General features: G+C 35.7%; 2 protein-coding genes across 3 annotated transcripts in view; one reads left to right on the top strand and one right to left on the bottom strand.

Moving 5' to 3' along the window:
- Positions 1–24,419, top strand: part of NUP205 (nucleoporin 205) — a 76,670-nt gene that overhangs the window by 33,436 nt on the left and 18,815 nt on the right. For both annotated transcript variants that reach the window (XR_009053252.1, XM_057732358.1), the window contains exons 20-35: positions 1,086–1,167; positions 1,442–1,606; positions 2,269–2,393; positions 4,964–5,078; positions 6,689–6,838; positions 7,418–7,489; positions 7,848–8,005; positions 8,520–8,600; positions 9,373–9,564; positions 10,273–10,540; positions 10,636–10,734; positions 15,620–15,768; positions 16,827–17,018; positions 17,910–18,031; positions 19,393–19,531; positions 21,160–21,286. Coding sequence is in view for 1 of the 2 variants with exons in the window: in XM_057732358.1 (XP_057588341.1) it covers positions 1,086–1,167; positions 1,442–1,606; positions 2,269–2,393; positions 4,964–5,078; positions 6,689–6,838; positions 7,418–7,489; positions 7,848–8,005; positions 8,520–8,600; positions 9,373–9,564; positions 10,273–10,540; positions 10,636–10,734; positions 15,620–15,768; positions 16,827–17,018; positions 17,910–18,031; positions 19,393–19,531; positions 21,160–21,286 (2,236 nt within the window). In the remaining variant the exon portion in view is untranslated. The remainder of the gene's footprint in view (positions 1–1,085; positions 1,168–1,441; positions 1,607–2,268; positions 2,394–4,963; positions 5,079–6,688; positions 6,839–7,417; positions 7,490–7,847; positions 8,006–8,519; positions 8,601–9,372; positions 9,565–10,272; positions 10,541–10,635; positions 10,735–15,619; positions 15,769–16,826; positions 17,019–17,909; positions 18,032–19,392; positions 19,532–21,159; positions 21,287–24,419) is intronic.
- LOC130851695 (ubiquitin-conjugating enzyme E2 N-like) lies at positions 21,756–22,493 on the bottom strand. The gene has a single exon (XM_057732359.1). The coding sequence runs from the start codon at positions 22,491–22,493 to the stop codon at positions 22,035–22,037; it is 459 nt and encodes a 152-aa protein (XP_057588342.1). The 3' UTR covers positions 21,756–22,034.

Here is a 24,419-nt window from a genome sequence, read left to right as displayed (position 1 = left end):
TGAAGAATATTATTGTCTTCCAGTGTTTTGAAACAGGGACTCTTCTGGCATTTTGGGTGGGACAGATCTTCATTTTATGTGCAGCTGTCCCTCAAATTGCAGGACTCTTAGCATCCCAGGCCTCCTGCCACTGTCTAGTTGTGACGACTCAAAATGCCCCCACATATTTCTTCTTGCCTTCTGGAGTGGCAGTACCGCCCAGGTTGAGAACATTTATTTATAGTAAAATATAGATGTCTGATCTGGTTTTTGGATGAAGTTCTAATGTCTCAGCCCAGAGATATAAAACTGGTGTAAGTAGTACATTTCTAAAGAGAGAAGATGAGAATTTTATTTTATATTTTAGTTAAGATCCAATAGCACTGAGTATATAATGAAGAGGTTATTAAATAGCAATTTAATGTTATTTTTTTTAAACTAGTTTGATTCTTTGAGAAAGAAAATTAGTGAAGCAAGTTTTAAAACCAGTAAACTTTATAAATTATTTATTTTATTGGCTGTGTTGGGTCTTTTTTTTTTTTTTTGCTGTGCATGGGCTTTCTTTTTAGTTGCGGTGAGTGGGGGCTACTCTTTGTTGTGGTGCGCAGGCTCCTCATTGCCGTGGCTTCTCTTGCTTCTCTTGTTGTGGAGCACGGGCTCTAGGCACGTGGGCTTCAGTAGTTGCAGCACATGGGCTCAACAGTTGTGGCTCACGGGCTCTAAAGCGCAGGCTCAGTAGTTGTGGCACACGGGCCAAGCCGCTCCACGGCATGTGGGATCTTCCTGGAGCAGGGATCAAACCTGTGTCCCCTGCATTGGCAGGCAGACTCTCAACCACTGCACCACCTAGGAAGCCCTAAAACCAATAAACTTTAAAAGTTTCTGTTTCTTTAATTATTTCTATAGCAAGCTAAATGGCACTCAGTTAAGGAACTGTTTTATATTAATTAAAAATGTAACTAAAACCTAAATACTTTCCTTGGAGCAGATTTGCCTTTTTTCTTTATAGACAAATGTTTATAAATGTATATCATATTTATCATAGTTTCTCTAATATTTAGAACATTTTTATAATTTGTCATCTTAAAATCATTTTATGACTTCAGAGTGTAAGTCAGAAGCTGATGGCTGGATTTGTGGAGTGTTTGGATAGTGAAGATACAGAAGAATTTGTACGTCTAGAAGAGGGTATGTCTTAGATTAACATGTGTATTTTTTATTTTATGTAAATGCTTATTATAAAGAAAACTGTTGAATGTCTCATAGTGATGTAAGAGAAATTTGAGAATTTGCTAGCGTAAATGTGTATAAGGCTTTTGGGAAACCTCTTAAATCTGAACTTAATATAGTGGCTAATCAAGTAAACTAAAAATAAAGAAAACATGGAGGTTTAGGATACAAGCTTATATTTTTCAATTTGACTTATGTTAACTTTTTGTTGTTTTGTGATTTCCACATTAAGGATCAGACCTTGAAAAGAAATTAGCTGGAATCCATCATGAAACAAGAATCCACATCTTGAATCTTCTCATCACTTCTCTGGAATGCAATCCACCAAATCTTGCTCTTTATCTATTGGGCTTTGAATTGAAGAAACCTGTCAGTACTACAAACCTACAAGACCCAGGTATAGCCATAAGACACATAGGCATTTATTTCTTTTCATATTTATGTTGCTGAATGGTCATTTATTTTATTTTATTTTTAAAATTTATTTATTTATTTATTTATTGGCTGTGTTGGGTCTTCATTGCGGCACATGGGCTTTCTCTGGTTGTGGTGAGCTGGGGCTACTCTCTGTTGTGGTGCACGGGCTCCTCGTTGTGGCTTCTCTTACTGTGGAGCGTGGGTTCTAGGTGTGTGGACTTCAGTAGTTGCAGCACATGGGCTCAATAGTTGTGGCACATGGGCTTAGCTGCTCTGCAGCATGTGAGATCTTCCTGGAGCAGGGATCGAACCCATGTCCCCTGCATTGGTAGGTGGATTCTTAACCACTGCACCACCTAGGAAGTCCCAATGGTCATTTATTGAATTCTGGGCTCATGGGATAATTCAGTGAAAGAAATAGTGTATGAAAGGTAATGTGACGGGTCAATCTTTAGGACTTAGATCAAGTCTAGACAAACTACGCCTTGGAAAATTAGTATTTAATAAATTTTCTGTATCAGTATTTGAAAGGATGTTTACAGTACAGTATATGTGTATGGAATTTGTTTTATAGAGGTATTTTAATGTTTTTAATGCAGAAATTTGAAAAGGGAAGCTGAATTTCCTTTTGGTTTCATGCAGGAGTGTTAGGTTGCCCTCGGACCTGCCTTCATGCTATCTTGAACATCTTGGAGAAGGGAACTGAAGGGAGAACAGGCCCGGTGGCAGTGAGAGAATCTCCTCAACTTGCTGAGCTATGTTACCAGGTATACAGAGTGCTGTACTTTGTAGCACTTAGGAGAAAAAGCTTAATTAGATGCTTGAATCCATCACAGATATGAAAGTATAACAGTATGACTGAGTTGAAATGAGTTTCATTTAGTGGTTTGACCAGTCTTTCATTTATGGATAAAATCCATAAAGTACAAACCCAAGATCCTATATGTTGATCACTTGAAAAATAAGGGAAGTTGGCTGCATTTAGACCAGAAACTTTCCAGGGATGCTGTGTTTCAGATTGTTTCTTTTTGGTGGAGAGAGTAGTGGATTTGAGTCAGAAGACCTCTGGTTCCTATCTCTGCCCCTTAACTAGCTAAATCACCTTGGACATGCTACAAAACTTCTTTGAGTTTTTAAATCTGTGAAATAGGCTGTTGTGAGACTTAAATGAGAATGCAAGAATGTAAGTGAAAGTACTTTTTAAGAATCATGTGAATTATGCAGCCCTATAGCTATATTTAAGGTGGTAGTCAGTCAAATTAATGCAAGTTTAAACTATAACGAGAACTGTTTTACTTGTGTTTTATTCTTTTATTTCTTGTTTTATTCATTTTATAAGAATTTTAAGAACTAGGTTTCATAAGGTATGACTAATTTCTCAATTTAAGTGACACCCTGATTCTCATTTTCATGATAAGAAATGCATCATTAACTTATAGTAACATGGAGATTTTTCTTTCTTGTTTTCCTGTTTTTCTTTTCGTAATTCTTTACTATTTTCTTCTATCCTCTAGCTCTCCCAACAACCCTTCACTTCTCAGTACTCTAGCTAGGTCTTCCTGTGAATCCCTTAATTTGGGAACAAACTTGATGTATATTTTAGCACAGTGTTACAGATTTTGACATACTTTGGGAGAAGCAATTGATAAGGTTAATCATACGGACTGAAGGAGTTAGGCAGGTGAAGTAAGTGAATGAAACCAGATTTAAGACAAATAGATGGGAGGGGAGGTCTCATGCTGCTCATTTTTCCCCTTTTGGGGATGCAGGCCTTTGTTTGCCAGATACTCTGCTTTTCAGAACGCTGTACTGGCCAAACACATGTCTGAGCCAGCAGCCGGCCAGTTTATTACACGTGCTCTGTGACTTTGCTACTCAGATTGCGGACCAGCATCATCAGCATCAGCTCTGGGAGCTTGTTAGTGCAGGATCTCAGGCCCCACTCCAGACCTGCGGAGTCAGAATCTGCATTTGAACAAGAAGCGCCGCTCCATTTTTAATGAAAGAGGCTTCCTTTACCTCTAGGTTTATACTTCACTATGCTTCAGAGAAAAATTAAACCTCTGAGGAGAAGCTTGTTAGTTTAAAAATAAATCTGATTATATAGAAGGGAAATAATTTGGGCCTTATTGATACTTTTGTCATCTAGCAGTACAAGGCCTTCTGGGTGAAGAGCTGACACTGAATCTTGTGCCTTTGCTCTCTTCTCTTTAACGATGGAGATTTTTCCTACCTGGTCTTGGGAACTAGGAAGGGTATTGGGCAAACCCTTGTAAAGTGGCTTGTCATGCTTCTGGAACTCACTTTTGTGTCCTTCTCCCTCTAATGGTATTATCTTTCCCATATCTGAGTATATTTGAGCATCTGTTCGTATATCTTCTTAACTTACCATCTAATGTGAATAACTTGGTTTTGTTTTGAGAAGTTCAGTATTTATAGAGTGTCAAAAACAATATCACAGCTGTTTGAAAGACAAGCATACATCTGCAAGTATTTAAGCTTTACCTTGTGTTCCCTTCTTATCTTGTCCTTGTTTATACATATTATTTATTTAGTTATGTTCAGTAGACATCCAATCTTGTGTCCTTCCCACCCCCCCCAATAAACTTTCTATGCTGCAGCAAAATAAGTTACACTTAGGATGTTTCCAGTTTTTTTACTCTGCTTTACTCAACATCTTTAGTTACCTTTTGTTGTTTTATATTTTTCTTAAGACTGTATTTCTAGACACAGATTGAATTTATGGTCAGTTGTTACTAGTTGTATAAAGTCACAGCGAACCCTGTGAATTGGTGAATATTGAACCATTGCTCTTTAGGAATACATAGGGTTAGATACCTGCAAGGGATTCTCTGATCCCAACATTTTTATCAATCGATTAATACATAACCTTGGTTTTTAGAAGTTACTTCTGAGTAATTTGCTACTAATAGTAGTTAAAATACTAAAACTTTTCAATTAACCATATGTATATATATTGGGGTTGACCAAAAAGTTCATTCGGGTTTTTGTAACATCTTACGTATAGTATTGTATGGAAAAACCTGAACGAACTTTTCGGCCAACCCGATATTAATATATTTAAGGTGATTTCAAGATGTCCTAGAATAATGTTGTCAGCATTCTCCAATTGTATTCCAATATATTTTGAGTTAGTGTGCCAAGAACTGCTTGTAAGTCTGAGCTTTTATTTTATATGTACATGTGTTCATCCATTTTGCTTTAGTTGCTAAGGGTCTTAATTTCCATTTGGTAGATTTAAGTTTACCTTTTATCTTAAAATGTATAATGTGAAAAGCTGCTTTGGGAATTTTCTCACTTTATTGTAATTCTTTAGGTGATATATCAGTTATGTGCATGTTCTGATACATCTGGTCCTACTATGAGATACTTGAGAACCAGCCAGGACTTCTTATTTTCTCAGTTGCAACATTTACCATTTTCTAACAAAGGTAGGACATTATTTTCCCTTATTATTAAAACAAATCTTTAACATCTGTGTTGAGTGATTTTAATTTTATAACAGTTGGGGGTAGCAGTTTTAGAAGTTGTGGAATTCTGTTCTCATTTTATTACTTTGCCTTTGTGTTCCTTTGAGTTGCTTTTGTAATTTGTGCTTGAGAAACCTGATGTTTTAACTGCCAGCATAAAATTATTTTAAAATAGCCTGTTAAGGATGGAATATGATCCTTTTAGTAACAAATAAAATTTTAAAATTGTGTTGAAGGGATAAGAAAATATTTATATAAGAAGATTTTAGAAATTTAGATTTTTTGAGTGAAGTTGTTTCATAAAAATCTGTTTTACTTTTGTTTCTTATGTATATATTGAAACCAATTCAGGCTTTGAAAAATAGAAAACTAATCGTGATGGAAACTATTTAAGCTTTAGTTTATTGACCTGATCAACACAGTTATCCCAAGCTACCTATGTTTTATAGGATTCTATTTTATATAATTTTCTTTTTGATCAGTTTATAAGTTTTTTGAGTTCATATTATATCCAGACAGTAGTGGGTTTCTTGAGGTTTTTTAAAGTTTATTTTGTATCATCTTTATGTTTTAGGAAATCTAGGCTCACAGATTTTATAATAAATTCCATTACTAGTAATTATCAGCTTCTATTTACTTTTTAGAGTATGGTATGAGAGACTGTTGGGAATTATCTAATGGTTGAAAATTTTCACTTCATTTTTGTAATAAGTGTATTTTATTTTTAGCCCTAAGATTTTGTTTATAAGAAAGTTTATTTTTTTATTTTTTTTTATTTTTTTATTTTTTAATTTTTTTTTGGGGGGTACACCAGGTTCAATCATCTGTTTATAAGAAGGTTTTTAAGAAACCTTTTTTGTACCTAATTAGAAGAAACAGTTAATATCTTGCCTGTTATGCTCTCTGCTTTTTAAAAATTGATCTAACTTTGCTTCTAATCATTGTTACTAGCAGTAGTAGTAGTGTTTGGTGAATTTTATGTTTATAAAACTGTCATAATTTAGGGCTTCAAAGCCAGGGATATTAAAATAGTATTGGATTCAAAAACTTGTATAAGAGATTCCCAGTCGTAATTTTATGTTAGACCAAATGTCCTTCATAATCTCAAGACATCATAAAATTATGCAATTTAATTTTAATTTTTTAAAATTTTTTATTTTCTGAAATAAGGATCAAATTTTAAGATAGTTTTTTTTTTAACAAGGTAAATATTTGAGAATTACTTGGGTTTTTTTTTTTAAGTATTAAATTCTCTATTAATGTCAAACTATGATAGACTCAGAATTCTCTAAATCTGTGTGAAATTATTCTGGTGACAGAAACTTGATTCTCTTTTGTTCTTCAGTTGTTTTTGCTCACCTTTCATAGACATATACTAGCTTATTTTTTCTCCCTTGGCAACTGTTTTTTTCTTTTTTCGTGGTACAGAGTGATAAATTATTATGGTGCCAAGTTTCATACATTATTGACTATGTTACATGGGAAAATAATCTGATGAGTTACAGATTTTAGGTCTGTTCTAATCTTGTGTTATTATACTGGGAAACTAAGCATTTATATTTAAATTCCAGAATATGAAATATCTATGCTGAACCAAATGTCATGGCTGATGAAAACTGCCTCAATAGAACTAAGGGTAACTTCTCTGAATCGCCAGAGGTCACACACCCAGAGGCTCCTACACCTCTTACTGGATGACATGCCAGTGAAACCATACTCAGGTGAACATATGAATGTTGGCATTTGTATGTTATGCTGCTGACTGGTGTGTGTGAATGCAAGCACAAATCTGAATCTTATGGTTAGTATGTTATTGTAGGCCGAACAAGTTCTTTCTGCCTTCAGAGTTTTTTTCCTTAAAACACAAAATTTAAAAATCACCCATAATTGCCATTTTATTATTGTTTGAAGCATTTACATTTTGTTGTATTCATATACACAAATACACAGTGGAGTTTGTCACACTGAGCCAGCATGACCCAAGATATTCTAATATGTATTTTACATGCAAATTAAGCATAAGCTTTTCTAATCATCTCACTGGCATGCTTGGGTCCTGCTGCTTTTGGAGTTCCGATTATGCTCTTTACAATTGTGAAGTGGATCTCATAGAGATGGAAAGAATTAGATGAATGTTGTTGATAAGTCCTCATCATCTTTGCATTTTAATTATCCATTTGCAAGGGGCTTTTTGACCTAGAAACAATGACATAGAAATAAAATACCTTATGTTTATTTCCAAATAAATTTTATGAGTATGTTGTTCTTTTTCTAATCTATTTTTACTGATGCTCCAACAGATGGGGAAGGAGGAATAGAAGATGAAAATAGGTCTGTCTCTGGGTTTTTGCACTTTGACACTGCTACAAAAGGTAAAGCCCTTTGAATTTGTAATAAATTTGTATATACATATATATTAAATTGCTTAAAATTTCAAGAGGTGGTTAATGCCTGTGTCTGCAAATTCTAAACTGATATAGAAGGACTATGTAAAGGATTATTTGTCATCAAAAAAAATTTTTTTTATAACTAAGAAGATAGGATGGGAAAACAATATTTTTGCCAATAAACATATTAGAAATAAAATCCAATTTAGATTTCAACAGTCTTCAATTCCAGACTGATGTCCTTTCCGAACATAGTGCTGTCTTTGAGAGTGAGCTGAGTACTGTGTTTTGCTCTTCTCTTCAGTGTCCCAAGTAAAATAAAACTACTTTTTATTATTTCTAGTACGTCGAAAAATTCTCAGTATTCTCGACTCCATTGACTTCAGTCAGGAGATACCTGAGCCTTTGCAGTTGGATTTCTTTGATCGGGCCCAGATTGAGCAAGTTATTGCTAACTGTGAACACAAGAATTTACGGGGACAGACAGTCTGCAATGTCAAGGTGAGCGTTGCTTTAGAATGTGTATAGTATCAAGTGGTTCAGACTTTGAGTCGTTCGGAAAAAATAACTTTTTTTTCCTAATAGATATTGGTGTATTGGACTGTGGTTTTTACTTTTCAAACAGTAAAGAAAACTGAATAGGCCACACTAATTTTACCTCTTTACAAGGTTCCCCATCCCCTTTCCTCTTAGTAGTCATGCCACCAGCTATAATTATGGAGTGGTTTTAAATACTTAACTCTCTACCAGGTAAATGGTAATGGCCTCACTAGTAGGAAGAATCTGTCCCGTGCGTTTGCACGAACTTCCCTGCCACGAGGCTCTTTGGTACCACTCTCTGGAATGTAAGGGATACCTACTGTTTTTGACAGAAACTGGACAATGCCAGTGTTAGATTACATAGTGGTAAAGGTATCTGAGACGTCCCTCTAGGGCAGTTTAGAATAATTGCTAGGTTATTGTTCTACCAGTGTCTGAAATGGTCTTAATTTTCTCTCGTTTCTCAATTATATAGCTTCTTCATAGAGTTCTTGTAGCTGAAGTAAATGCCCTTCAGGGTATGGCAGCCATAGGACAGAGACCTCTACTAATGGAGGTAAGCCCTGTTGAGTATATGTTAGTTTTAACCTTTTAACTACTTAAACTACTTAAATTGCCAGTTAGAAGACAAAACAGTGAATTGACTTCTAGTTTATTGTTAGTTAACTACTTAAAAATTAAACTTTAATGGTATCTTTCACTTTTGACTTTGTTTATAACTGTTAAAAGCTGAACTGAAGTTAATGTCTGGATGCCAGAATAAATGACATCTTTTCTGCTAAGCTAGTTGAGGATCTCTATAACCTTTTCATATTGTGTAATATATTTCACTTGCTTCTCCCTATCAGTGAGGGAGGAGTCATTGGTCATCACAAATGGGGAGATACGGGTAAGAGAACAGGTGGGAAGAAACACATTCATGGAAACATGGCTGGCGAGGCCAAAGCAAGAGGCAAGGAAATAAAAGACACATCAAGGAAATTTGCCATTGAACTTGGGTTTTAGGGAACTCTAGTGTTCCAGAGTAAGTATAAGTAGACAGTTGCAAGAAGAAAGAAGATGGGGTTAAAAACTCATTTCCACCCACAGCACCTCTGCCTGTGCCTTACACACACACACACACACAGCGCCTTATTTATTATTTTTCATAGCTCTGTCTACCAGTATAATGTGAAAAGTTATCTGCTAAATAGCAAGCATATGGAAGGTTTCCGAAGTATACTCTAAATGTTTTTAGATTAACTGACAGTGTTAAAAATAGGAGCCTGTTGGTAAAAGACGTTATTTGCCTATGTGTTAACCTAGCAATTCAATTTCTGTGGCTTTAGGAAATCAGCACTATACTTCAGTACGTGGTAGGAAGAAACAAATTGTTGCAGTGTCTTCATGCAAAACGGCATGCGCTGGAGTCGTGGAGGCAGCTGGTAGAAATTATACTGACAGCTTGTCCCCAGGACCTCATTCAGGCAGAGGATCGACAACTGATTATTCGTGATATTTTACAAGATGTGCATGATAAGGTAACGCTTCCTAAATTACCTTATACTGCTGAATAAATATTTATACCACTTAAATATATAGTTTGCCACTCCTTTCTTTTCATTATAGATTTGGAGTAAATAGAGTTGTGCAATGCCAGTGTTAAGACTTTCCTTGAGAAAGGTATTAACTCTACACAGTAATGGTTCTCAACCAAAGTGTGTATCAGAATTTTCTGGGGAGCTTTTTTTTTTTTAAGCTCTTTATTGGAATATAATTGCTTTACACTCTTGTACCAGCTTATGAGGTACACTGAAGTCAATCAGTTGTGTTTATACACATATCCCCATATCCTCTCCCTCCCGTGACTCCCCCCAACCCTCCCCGTCCCGGCCCTCTAAGGCATCACCCATCATCGAGTTGATCTTCTAGGGAGCTTTTTAAAAATCTACATGACAGATCTTATTACCCTAGACCTACTGAGTGGGAGACTCTAGTGGTGAGTCCATTATGTTAATTTCCACTAAAAACCTCTAGGGAATTCTGATAGGGCTCCCTTCTGGTTAAGAACATATTACCCAGCATCGTATTTAAATTTCTTTCTATGTATTAGCTTCTATTGTCTTTGAACAATACAATTCCATTCTTATATTCTTATGGTAGTTGAAAAGCTGAATATGTATATAAGACATGTTAATGACTGTAACTGAAAGCAGGGTCCTCACTATGATTTGTCTTTCTGCTTTAAGATACTGGATGATGAAGCAGCACAAGAGTTAATGCCAGTGGTAGCAGGTGCTGTGTTCACCCTGACTGCTCACCTAAGCCAAGCCGTCCGCACAGAACAGAAGCAACCAGTAGTCTTGGGACCTGGAGAGGCTCATTATGCTTTTATGCTTGATAACTCTTTCACCTCACCTCCATCCGTAGAGAACCCAGTGGTGGGGTTTGCTTCTATTGGAGATTCTTCACTTCATATCATATTGAAGAAACTGTTAGACTTCATTTTGAAGACAGGTTTTTCCATCTAAATTTTCTATAAATTAGAACTTCTGTATTTGTTTTAACTTTAATTTGAAAAAAAAGGTTTTTACTTTACTATATTTTCCTAGGTGGCGGATTCCAGCGAGTGAGGACACACCTGTATGGCTCTTTGCTTTATTACTTACAGATTGCCCAGAGACCGGATGAACCAGATACCTTAGAAGCAGGTAGAATTAGATAGATTTCTCTTTTCTGTTCTTAGAGATTGCTGACTTGAAATTTTTAAAAAATCACCTTTTCATCTTTTGGCTAAGCAAAGCTATAATAAATGAGTCTTTTTGGGATCAAAGTGGAATCAAATCTGAAGTCAAGGAAGAATGTTTAGTTTTCTAACATTGTGACAATAGTAATGTAAACACAAACCCTCAAATATTGCTTTAGTTTGTATATTTTTGTAACTCCCACTCACCTCTGGTGTCATTGAACAATGCATAAAGTGCATATCTTTTAAAATAGCTTTGTTATTCCATAGTGTAGAAGTAACATTTATTGAACCATTTGCCTTATTCGGAAGCATTTAAATTGTTTCTAATTTTTTACTAACACAAAAAAGCTGCCTTAAATATTCTTTTATATGCCTATATATTTCTCAAGAAGAATACTTCATGGTGGAATTTCCATGTGAAAGAGGGTGCACATTTTTATTTTAATAGATTCTACCAAATGGTCTTCTACCAGTTTAAATTCTCAAAAATAGCATACATATGTCTTTTTGTACTAATGTGAAATTTTTCTAGGGTAAATTCCAAGGAGTGAAATTTCTTGGTCAAAAGATCTGTGTATTTAAAACAATGATAAATCAACTTTGTAAACTATAGTTAGCTTTTTTTTTTTTTTGCCCTGCACTGCTCAGCGTCTAGGATCTTAATTCCCAGACCAGTGATTGAACCTGGGCCCTTGACAGGGAGAGCTCGGAGTCCTTAACCACTGGATTGCCAGGGAATTCCCATATTCTTAGCATTTTTAAATAAGAGTAATAATATGGATTTTTTCATCACCAAAATATGGAAAATGTTTTTAACTATTCAAGAGACTAGTATATAATACTCTCTGCCAGAGTTACTCTATTTAAGAACTTGTCATAAGCACCTTCTGATAATGGATTCCTTATGCCTTTCTGAGAAACTGCATGAGTACTTGTAATTTTGTACTCAGATTCTTAAAAAACACTCTGTGTGTAAGACTTAGATTATCTCATATTATTCATTACCGGCTATATGTTTTTGTATAATATCTTCCTTAGAAGGTAATAATAGCCAAGTGATGTATTTATAGGAATTTCCTACTGTCATAAATAATGTATAAAAATATTTTTAAGGTCATTAAAAATAATATTTCAAAAAAATATTTTAAACAAATAGGAGCTTTTTTTAAGAGGGAAAAATCCGCCAACACACCTCCCTCATTTTCTTCTTGACAGAAAATTTTTAACAGTGTATTTAGTTGAATTGGCAGAAATTACCACTAAATCACTAGGTGGAGCTCTACAACATGCTTTGTAAGAAATCCTTATCAAGGTGTGATAAAAGCAGTGTGACCATAAAAGAAAATTCTCCTTTGTCTTTTTTTTTAAATCTTAGTTATTATCTCCTTTTTTTAAAAATTATTTTTTGTGTTTATTTTTATTTTTTTCATTTTGGTTGCGCCAGCTACTTAGTTGTTAACATACTAATAAACAAAAGGAAGAAAAAAGTCACACATTTTACCCTTCTAAGATAACTATCACAACATTTCGGTTATAGCCAGCCATCTTTTTTATTGATTTATATCTTCCCTTTTCTATTTAGTATTTTATCAGCATTTCCCGCCTCATTTAGTAACATTCTTAATACCTGTATACATTTTGCCACATATGGATATACCATAATTTACTTACTGTACCCATTTTTGGACATTTAGATTATTTCCACTTTTCATAGAACAGACAGAAATCAGCAATCATTTGGTGGTTGATTATTTTTAGTTGTTCTGGGAAGCAGGAAACATTAATTGGGTTCTTGCTTTCATAAAATCTTTTATCCTAGTAGAAATGGCAGTATATGTGTTTATAAAACAATAAGCCTTAAATTGGATGATATAGACCAGATGCAGCAAACTTTTTCTGTAAAGGGCCAGATAATAACTCCTCTAGGCTTTGCAAGCCGTATGTTCTGTTGCAGCTACTCAACTCTGCCATTATTGTGCAGAAGAAGCCAGAGACATATGCTATGTGGCATTAAAATTTTATTTACAAAAATAAGTGGGAGATCACATTTCACCCACAGGCCTTAGTTTGCCAACCCCAAGTATAAATTACAAGTTTCGTAAGAGTTAAGAAGAGAAAAGAAATCAAGATTTTTGCTGAACTTTTCTGGTAGGGTTGCATTTACATGAGAATAAATGGAGGGCTTTTAACCAAGGCTCAAACTAGGAGGGAGTGAAGAATCAGGAGGCTGTCTTGACCATAAGCAGAGGAGGGGGTTGATGGCAAATTAAGCCAAGTTGAGAGGGTCGGACCATATTATTAATGACCTTGAAAATGAAACTGCAGTGTTAAAGCTAATTGAGTTAAGTAATAGCCATTTAATAATTTTGAGTAGTTTGATATGAAGAAGTTGGTATTTAGGAAAGTTTATGTGATTTATATGGTATGTTGGAAGAAGGGACAGATTGAAGTAGAAGAAATCATCTTGGTGGTTTCTAAGGAATTAATTTATTCTCTGAAAAGTTAGGATTTATTATTTATTTATTTGGCCACACCGTGTGGCTTGCAGAATCTTAGTTCCCCGACCAGGGATTGAACCTGGACCTTTTGGCAGTAAAAGTGGGGAGTCTTAACCACTGGACCGCTTAGGGACTTCCCTGGCGGTCCAGTGGTTAAGACTCCGAGCTTCCACTGCAGGGGGTATGGGTTCAGTCCCTGGTCCGGTTCGATCCCTGGTCAGGGAACTATGATCCTGCACAATGCGCAGCACAGCCGAAAAAAAAAAGGGAGGATAAGAAAGGTCTTAAAAAAAAAAATTATTTTCCATTATGGTTTGTCACAGAATATTGAATATAGTTCCCTGTGCTATACAGTAGGACTTTATTTTTATCCATTCTATATATAATAGTTTGCATCTGCTAGCCCCAAACTCCTACTCCGTCCCTCCCCTACTTCCCACCAGCCTTGGCAACCACAAGTCTCTTCTCTGTCTGTGAGTCCGGTTTAAAGAAAGTTCTAATTAGATTGTAGAATTAGATTTTTCTTATTTCTAGGTAGTGCCGTTAATAAGTAATATTGGAACTTTGAGGTCTATTCACAGTTTGAAAACTGAAATCAAATATTTCTTTGATACTTAGCTGGTCTTCTGCAAACCATTGTTTTTCACATTTCACTGTGAAACCCCAAGGTTCTTGCAGGGATACCTCAGGGGTTATGTGGAAGAGCCTCTAGAGTGATGTGCCAGTATCTCTCTACCCTCATTTCAACCACAGTGTTTGAACTAAGGAGTTCATGGCTAAAAATGTTAAACCTATAAAGTAGTGGCTTTCAGACTTTTGTCCAAAGCCTTTATTCAAGTAATTTTGTAGTAATCCTATGTGTAGAACAGAAGAGGAAATGCCATAGCTCCTCATGCCGAGTTCCTGAAAACCCATCCACCGTGGTATTCCACCCTGAGAGCTTCTGGTGGCATCCCTGGAGCAAAGTTTCTAAACTTTCCTTTAAGCTGTCAATCAATGGGTAATTAATATTTGAGCTTCTACTATGTGCTAGACACTGTGCTAAATTCTGGAGAAATAGTGGCAGACAAGACAGAATCCCATTGTTAATAAGCTTACGTTCGATGTGAGGAGACAGAAAACAAGCATGGAAACCAAAAAATAACATAATTTGAGTAAATCTGATAAATAAGTACTATGGAGAAAATAAAATAGTGATATATTGTGTGTGGGGTGGCAGGAGGAGGGAGTATTGGATGTAGTTAAGGAAGTGATATTTGATAGAGGCTGGAATGATGAAGAGGAGGCAGCCATGCTAAGATCTGGGGAAGAACATAGAGAACAGCTAGTGCAAAGATCCTGAGAATGAAGTAAGTGCTGAATTTGAGGGACAGAAAGGCTAGTGTGGCAGCAGCTTGGGGGTGGAGGTGGAGGGTCGAAGGAGGTGACATAGAGAAGTAGATGGGACCAGATGACCAAAGGAAGTGACACAATTGAGAAAATTAATAATCTCATACCCTCCTTTGACACTACTGGAAATTAAATATGACTAAAATCAAATCAAAGTAGTGGTAAAGATACTTTAGGGAAAAAAATGTAATTAAAACTCTGAACGTTTGCCTGCTGCAAACTTTGTAGTGGAATATAGACCACAATGTGTGTTGCTTTTATTTTTCATGATTAAGCCTGCATTGTTTTGTTCTCCATTCTGATCACCGTCTTGAGAATCTTTCTAAAGTTTAAAAATTGCCACCACGCACTAGTTGGGGAAAAGTCATAAGATTAGTTTCAAATACAGATTATTGCTTTATGTAGTGTATTTATGAAACTTTTCTAAAAGGTTTACAGGAGTCTATGTAGAAAGTATATGATCCTATCTTTAATTATCATTGTACCTTGAATTAAATTAATTTAAATTATCTTCATAATGAGTATACCTTTTCTTTTTAATAAGTATTTCAATTAAAAATATAAAAGAATAAAATATCTTTTTTGTGGAAGCAGAACTTTGTCTACTTTGTACCTGATCCTTTGTAGCCAACTTCTCATAGATATCAATAAAAGATAAAACCAGATTGATTATAGTGGAATAAATAAAGGGATTGTTTCTCCTGGAGTCTCATAATTCATTTTGATTTCTTTAAGAATAGTTTATCCTTTTCCTAATACCATTGTTATCTCAGTGTACATTAATGGAGTATTGCATTGTGTTCTTAAAGTTTACCTACCCAGACTCATTGGTTGATGGGGCCTTTGTGTGCAGGCAGTAATGGAAGGATTTCCTATTGTTGTCATGTATGAGGTAATTACTCAGTTACCAAACTGCTTTTTGCTGGAGTGTTTTATACATGTTCTGTTGTAACCCTTTAGCCAAGAAAACCATGTGGGAAAGGCTGACCGCCCCTGAAGATGTGTTTAGTAAATTGCAGCGAGAAAACATAGCCATCATTGAGAGCTATGGTGCTGCCCTCATGGAAGTGGTCTGTCGAGACGCTTGTGATGGTCATGAGATTGGAAGGGTACAGTAACTCCTGCTTAGTATTACAATTGCGTAGATATTTTGACTTATTAAGGCATAAATTGGATCAGCTTTTCAAATGCATGTTACATATTGGGAATTATTTTCTGTAGTATAGTGAATTTTCTTATTTACTATAATTTGGAATTTCTATTTTGTCCATTCATATGTTTTGTTTACTTATGTTCAGAATTTTATTAGTTCAGGCTGCACCCTCAGAATAATCTTTTTAATTTTGAGATTTGCCTTACACTGGTAGAAATTAACCAGCAGAGATGCTGGTTAATAAAGATCTTTGAATAAGAGAATGCTGGGTAAATAGCTTTTGTACTGAATGTACCTTTCTCTGCTTTTTCAAGGAGTATTTGCATTTATATATCTTTAAAATACTATGTCATATTGGCGATAATACAGTGAGAAGATAATTTGCTGCTGGTGGAAAATTACATAGCATTTGAATCAGTAGTATCTCTCAGTTATGTTAAAAAAATATCTGGGAAGAAGTAGACCAAAGTGGTCTGTGTTTATAAGATAATGTATTTTCTGTATAGTTTTCTGTTTTCTATGTTTTCTACAATGAGCATGTGAGACTTTTCAATTAGGGGGAGAAAAGCTATTTTTAAAAATCTCTTTCCTCGGGCTTCCTAGGTGGCACAGTGGTTAAGAATCCGCCTGCCAATGCAGAGGACATGGGTTCGATCCCTGCTCTAGGAAGATCCCACATGCCGCAGAGCAGCTAAGCTCATGCACCCAAAAAAAAAAAAAACAAACTTTCCTCCAACAAGTGATGTTTAGATTCTGCTAAAATATATTTTAATGTGTTAGGTTTTGTTTCAGAAGTATAACTTTACTCTGAAAAGTTTTCTTTTATTAATAAATTAAGATTCTGGATATATAGCTTTTCAACCTCTCAAAAAAAAAAAAAAAAGAGAGAATTGTGTTGCAAGCAACCATTCTCCTTTTAAGAAAACTTTTAAACATTTCCAGATAAAGGGAGTTACTCTTGTTGATTTTGGTAGCCATGTCCATGTTTTGAACTTTGGTTTATTTTTCCTTCAGATGCTGGCACTGGCTCTACTTGATCGGATTGTCTCTGTAGATAAGCAGCAGCAGTGGCTTCTGTATCTTTCTAACAGTGGCTATTTGAAGGTGCTTGTGGACAGCTTGGTAGAAGATGACCGTACTTTGCAGAGCTTACTCACTCCACAGCCACCCCTTTTAAAAGCCCTTTATACTTATGAATCCAAAATGGTAAGGCTTTATATTCACTTGAAGTTAGATCAGCAGGTCATTTCCTCTTGGGGTTAAAGATATATTAAAGAATATTAATGTGGCCTACATTTTGAATGTTTCTATCATACAAGCTATAATTGTTTAGAAGGAGTTTTAAATTTGGGGACGTGTGCTAGAAATGCGTCTTCTGAGAATGCCAAATTTGAGTTGAAATGATCCTGAGAGGGTTAGTTGGGTACTGAGACTATTGCCTAGTCACTTCGATTGCTGGTGGTGACAAATCGATGTGACACCCAGTGCTCTGTGAGGAGGTAAGTGAATAAAAATGTCCTTCTGCAGCGAAAATCAGACTGTTAGTTGCCTGTTGAAATGCCAATGTAGATGTGCAGGTTCTACTTTAAACAGAGGATATTTCAATACAGTACATATAATTCATTTCCTTTCCTCTAAATCTTTTTTAATTTGTTTGCTCTTGCTTAAAAATACCACAAATGTCACAATAAGAGAAGCACTAAAGTCTTAGATTCTTCATTAATTCTGTTTTCCTCCTCCCTTCATTTGTTCAGCAAGTATTTATTAAATGTCTGTTATATGCCAGGTTTGGCACTAGGTAGTAGAGATACCAGCTGTGAGCAAAACAGTCTTCCCTGCCCTCCATAAGCCCCTGTGATGATTAGTTGAATGCTTAATCCATGCAGGGCGTTTGTAGCGCTTCAGATGTGCCGTGCCATTTATTCCTCCTAAGTATCCTGTGATAAAGATGGTGTAATGTGCCCCTTCCTAGCCAGCTCAGAATTGCTCTTCACCGATGGTTACAGATCAGAAATGTGCTATGAGAAAGTCTAATTTTTATGTGAGACCATTGGCTGTGATCTCTGTACTGATGATTTTTGTTTTATAACTTCTTAGGCATTTCTCACAAGAGTAGCCAAGATACAACAGGGCGCTTTAGAGCTGCTGAGATCTGGGGTGATTGTGAGGCTGGCACAATGCCAAGTCTACGATATGCGCCCAGAAATGGACCCACAGGGGTAAGTGTCCATATCAATTTCTTTTTTGAAGTTACTACTAAAGGATTATTAACGAAAAAAATTTTTCAAATGTAATTTTGCCTTTTATAATTCTGTTGGAGCAGTACCCTCATCTGGACGGTTTTGTTCGGTCATGTACCCCTGCCATTTACTAATAAATGAAAGTTGCTAATAAGGGTAAACGTGGGTAGGGACCTATGCGTTCCCTTTTAGAGCAGTCACATAAGAGGGACATGGGGGAGCATTTTGTTACTAGATGTTTTTCTTTTCAACTTTTCTGTTCTATTTAGTAAATGTACATGTTTTTAGTTATACTGATCTTTTAAAGTATTGTAATGAAATTATAATTTGTTGTGGGTTTTCTTGATGACTTGAATAGTATTTTATATTTTTCTCATTTTAACATTTTTTACCAACTGCTTGCTAATTTGAAAGCTTCAAGTGAAATTATTGTAAGTTTCAAGCTTTCTAGCAGATTTCTCAGTTGAGTTTGAATATGGACTTGTTTCTTTTTTGTCTACATGGCTGCACCATTGTTAGGCCTATAGCATACCCTCCTGCTATGAAATAACATTGAGGTCAGTTTTAGTAATTTTCTTCAAAAGATCCATTGCCAAATTGAATGTTTGGGTTTTTCAGGCTTCGCTATAGAAATATTTTACTTCTAGAAAAAAAATTTTTTCTGAATATCATTTTCTAAAGTTTTGAACATGAGAGTTCTTACTTTCACCTTAGGTGAAGAGGATTGAGCTAATTATATTCCTCAGTTCATGGTGCATTATTATTGCCTGTCTTTGGAAAGCCTTTCTGTTATTTCTTTTTATTTCCACATTCTGCTTTCATTCTCTTCTCTTCAACAGGCAACCATTTTTTTTGTCCAAAAATTTAAATAGAAATATTAACAATAAATAATAGTTTATTAACGCAGTGTTCTGAGAGCTAACCTTAGAGGTTAAGTAATTTTACAACCTCATTTTAATTTTTTAAGTCTTGTTTTATTTTATATAATGGACAAAGTAGGTTAATTTTTGGCTTTGGGTATATGAGAAGGAAATTTGAGGAAAGTAACTTTTGTTTCTGTCTGTCACACATAGTCTCTATGGCCCAAGGGACCATTTAGAGTAGAATAAGTATGTTTGGAAAGCATTGTCTTTTCAAATTTATGCAAATATTCTTTACTAAGATTTTTCAAAATTCAGATAACTGTTTTCACTAATTGTACATCTGGGATACAGAGTCCTCATTAGTAGCTTCACATCTTAATCAGCCACCTGTGATTGTTTGCCATAGAGGTGGTCGGGGACTGTGTACCTTAACTCTTGGACTGTTGCTCTCTCCTTGTTCATGGGATATGAATCAAGGATGTTTGGCATGAGAGACCCACCAGTGTTCATCCCTACTCCGCTGGACCGGTACCGCCAGATTCTCCTTCCAGCTCTCCGCTTGTGCCAGGTCATCCTCACATCTAGTATGGCCCAGCACTTGCAGGCAGCAGGGCAGGTAAGAGGGACCCTTAGTGTAGAAATCATCGAGTGTGAAAGCTTTATTGTACAAGTGCAGAAGCCCTAGGCAGAGAATGCTTATGTGGATTTACCCTAATCCTTCTGCTTGTGGCAGAGCTGGGTGTTGAAAATAGATCCCTTACACTTTGCTCTGAACTTCATTGGTCTGTTTTTGTACTCTTGTTTGAAAGAAACACCACAGATAATTAATAGAATAGTGAGATGGGAAGCGAGAGATCTAAATTTGTTGTTCTACAAAAGGAAGCCGTTATTGTGATAGAACTAAACTGGCTTCTAAAATGTAATTTAACCCTGTATTTATTAGAGAATGCTGTACCTTTATTAGACCTTGCAGAAAATACAAAAGATAGATGATAGTGCCACATTTAGTTGTGATATTTAAAGAATGAGTAATTTACATGAGTTTCTAATAAAATATTTTTCCTTCAGTAGTTTTATTTTCAATGCTTTTCAGTGAAATCTTCAAAAATATGTTTGTTTCTTAGACTAATAATGCAATATACAATTTAACCTTTCACTGATTAATTAGGGTTATCATTATGAATCTGAAGTTTTATATTGTGTTGCTCTGTTATTATGATACCCTCAGGAACTGTGTCCTACTAATTTATGGTGATTTTATCTGCTTTCCCTGCCATCAGTCTTAAGGCTAACTTTCCTAAGAATGCTGCTGTTTCTAGTGTGGTACCTAATTTTATATTGCATTAGTCTAGGTGACATTCTACCCCTTTTGTATGCGGCCTTTGAGTCAGTTATTTAACACTGAAAAACTTTGTCTTCTACTTTCTTGAGATTAAGATTTTTTTTAGGAGAAGTGGGACATTGTGATATAAGACCAGTCTTATACTGAGCAGAGTGAAATTACATGAGTAGCTTCTTTAAAAAATACAGATTACTGAGTTCCGTGTCTAACAATGATGGTCTGAGGCTAGGAATCTGTGTTAAAAAAATAGAAGGGGGCACAGTTACTGAGAGATTCAAATGTTCAGCTAGTTGTGGTGTAGCCCCTGCTTTCAAGGCATCTATAATCTAGTTGAGAAGATATCTGAATGTGAATGTAGAGTCCTCTATGATGGTTCACTGTAAAATGCTAAGCTGAAAGGGCAGAGTTTGGAGGTCAAGATTTGTACCTCATTTATTTTCACCATATCCAAAGGAGAGTTAGACAAAAGCTTTTATGTGATTGTCCCCATATCACAGTGGTTAGACTTTCATAGAGCCAACTTGAATTCAGTAAGTCCTTTTTATACACATTTATTGTAAATTCATGTTCTAGTTCCATTTAGACAAAAAAAAAATAGGGGTCAAATAATAGTTTTCGTACAGTAGTTCCAAGTTATATTATACTCCTCTACAGTAGCTTCTGAGTGTATTAATTTCTAAACTTTGAGATAACCCTTATCTTCAGCTTTCTTAGGAAATTTAGATTTTGCTTCTTGAAGAAATAAACTATGTAAATGCAAAAGAACTGCTTATCTAATATTCTTCATTACATTAAATTACTTTCTTCAGTGTTATTAAACAGATGGATATAAATTTATAATACAATTTTCTACTCTTCCACTTCTGTTTTTTTTCCATTTCCCCTCCTTTTCCTCATCTTAGGTATTGCAGTTTCTCATTTCTCATTCTGATACCATTCAAGCAATCCTGCGCTGTCAGGATGTTAGTGCTGGGTCTTTGCAGGAATTGGCTCTGCTGACAGGGATTATAAGTAAAGCAGCACTTCCTGGTGAGTTGATTATGTTGAATGGATTTTTTTTTTTTTTTTTTTTTTTAGAATAACAAAAAATATTTTACTAAAACATAAGATTTACAGAAGTTTCCAGACAAGCCATACAAAATGGTCACAAGCTTTTTCTTGAAGGGAGGAAGTCTACATTTGACAGCAAAGTCACAATGTTATTAGTGAGGGCTGTGATGTTTGTTTAATGTTCCCATTTTGGTTCAAACAATCAGGCTTGTCCATCTACAGCATCTAAATAAAGTTAGACTTGGCTAGAGAGCATATTCTAAAGAACTGGTTAGCTGCTTTTAACCAGTGCAATTAGATCACCATAAAAGGGGGGAAAGGAGCTCATAAAATTAAAATAGAACTACCTTCTCCCCACCACCAAAAAAATAAATAAAATAAAGAAAAACACCCACACCCCTGCAGCTAACCCTGACAACTACCTTCATTCACAGTGCTTTATATACTTAAACCATGATGGGGGAAATGAATAAAAGCAGAGAAGGGCCACTGCTTTTAAATGTTTCACAACAATCCAGATGATACTTCTAGCCTCTGCTCATGCTTTACAGCAGTGAATCAGGACAAGACATAGATTTGCTAATGTGCATTTAATCACTAAAGGACTGAAGATGTCTGGGCTTTTATTCTGTAATGTTTCTAAGACTGTGTCCATTAAATGCAAACAAAAAAGGAAGAAGTCTTGGCAGAACAGGAGAAGTGATGCACACTTGATGATCGGATCAATTTAAATATTATTCATGGCATATAGCCTAGTCCATGCTCTAGCTGTTTCTATGGCTTGGGCTTCATTGGTCTTCCACTGCTCTGCTACATCATTTGCTAATGGGTCATCTGGATTGGGAGCACTTAACAAAGCCTGGATCGACAGCAGAACTGTGCGGATCTGCAGTGCTGGGGACCACTTATCTTTCAAAATATCTAAACATATTCTTCCCAACTTGTCTACATTAGGATGATAAATTTTGATCATGAAACGTACTTTAGGGGCTGCCATTGGGTATTCTTCTGGAAGGAATAGTTCAAGTTTAAAAGTCCCTCCCTCAAAGGGGGAATCCTGAGGGCCAGCAATGACCACATGAAAATAACGGGTGTTGCTCTCATCTGGTTCTGCTTTAATGCTGGGAACTGGTTCTGCCAGCAAACGCTGGGTTTCCTTGATAATCCTGCGGGGCAGCCTGGCCATCTTGTCAGATCCCGAGTTCGGTCTCTGGTCTCGTCTCCGGCTCCACTCGCGTCACGCACAAGTCTGTTGAATGGATTTTTAACAACGCTTTACAGACTGACATACACTTAATAAAATGAGGTTATTATTACTTTGCAGCTATATATGACTTATTTGAGATTGGAACTAACAGAGTTAACTGCCTTTTTTAAAAAAAAATTATTTTATTTTTGTCTGCATTGGGTCTTAGTCATAGCACATGGGATCTTTGTTGTGGCATGTGGGATCCTCTACTGCAGCACTCAGACTCCTCGTTGCAGTGTGTGGGCTTCTCTCTAGTTGTGGTGTGTGGGCTCTCTAGTAGTGGCCCACTTGCTCAGTGGTTGCGGCACGGGGGCTTAGTCACCCTGCGGCATGTGGGAATTTAGTTCCCCAACCAGGGATCCATGGCCTCTGCATTGGAAGGCAGATTTTTTAACCACTGGACCACCAGGGAAATCCCTTTAACTGCCTTTTTTGAAGTCAGATGTTTATAAAAGTGATATATGATCAGTATAAAAATTTCAAGAAAATAATTAACACTCAAATCCTACTATCTAGAAATTACCAAATGTTAACATTTGGTAAGTAGCTTTTCAAACATTGCTCACTGTATATGTATGTGTTGGTGGCGGGAGGGGCAGTGGAGAGAAACATATACAGAGGTAATTCCATGAGAATGGGATACCTTTTACATGCAGTTTTAGAAAACAACTATTTAATTTTACATGAACTTTACAGATGAAAAACTAATTGAAGAGAAAGTGAAGACACTGAATTCCGGACAAACGTTTCTTTACTACAAGTGTATAAGAGATATTAGTTCTTAAAAGATCACTATGATTAAGAAGAAAAAAAGATTATGATAAATTGTTAAGATATTTTGGTCATTAAAAAAATTTTTTTTCACTACATGTAAATTTTAGACAGAATCAACTAACTCCTGATGTGAAAGATGAAGTAATGAGTTATTTTACACTTCTTCTTCTACCCACACATTATGTTTGCTTGTATTATTTTTACTTTGCCAAGTAAATACCATTTACATTCAGTTCTGCAACGATAATACCTTCAGCTGTTTAGTTGTCCTTGTATATTTACATGGATTCACAGAAAAACATCAATTCTTTTTTTCCCCCTAGAGCTTCACCATTTCTGAGTTCATTCTTTTGATTTATCTCTTGGTATTTTTAATTTGTATTGAGGTCCCCTCCCCTAAGAAAAAGTATATAATATTCCCCGAATTCGCTAACGTTTACAAACATCTAAAGGTTGCCTTTACTCCTTTTTTTTTTTAATTTTTATTTTTATTGGCATATAGGTGATTTACAATGTTGTGTTAGTTTTTTTTTTTAATATAATGAACTTTTATTGAGATACAGTTATCATACAATAAGCTGCATATATTTAGAGTGTACTATTTGGTATCCCAATCTCCCAATTCATTTCCCCCAACCCTCCCCGCTTTCCCCACTTGGTGTCCATATGTTTGTTCTCTACATCTGTGTCTCTATTTCTGCCTTGCAAATAAAGGTTGCCTTTACTCTTGAATGACAGCATGGCCTACTATTAATGGTAATAACTTATTTTTTAAGCATTTATATGTAGGTACTATTTTAAACACTTAGCATATTAATTGTTTTAATTCTCACAACAGTCTTGTGAGGTAGAACCATTATTATCCACCTTTTACAGATGAGGAAACTGAGGCACAGAGAGGTTAACTTGTCCAGAGTCACACAGATAATACTGTAGGGTTTTCCAGGCAGTGTGGCTTCTGAGCCTGTGTGCTTAACTACTAGGCTCTACTACCTCCATCTTTATGTTGCTGTGGAGAAATCTGAGGCCAACCCCTGATTCTGCCACAATGCCTCCAATATTTTTTCCTCTCTGGGCATGCGTCAGTGC

The sequence above is a fragment of the Hippopotamus amphibius genome, chromosome 4 (assembly GCF_030028045.1).
Source record: "Hippopotamus amphibius kiboko isolate mHipAmp2 chromosome 4, mHipAmp2.hap2, whole genome shotgun sequence".
In the NCBI taxonomy this organism is placed as follows: Eukaryota; Metazoa; Chordata; class Mammalia; order Artiodactyla; family Hippopotamidae; genus Hippopotamus; species Hippopotamus amphibius.
This window is presented reverse-complemented; position numbering and strand designations above follow the sequence as displayed.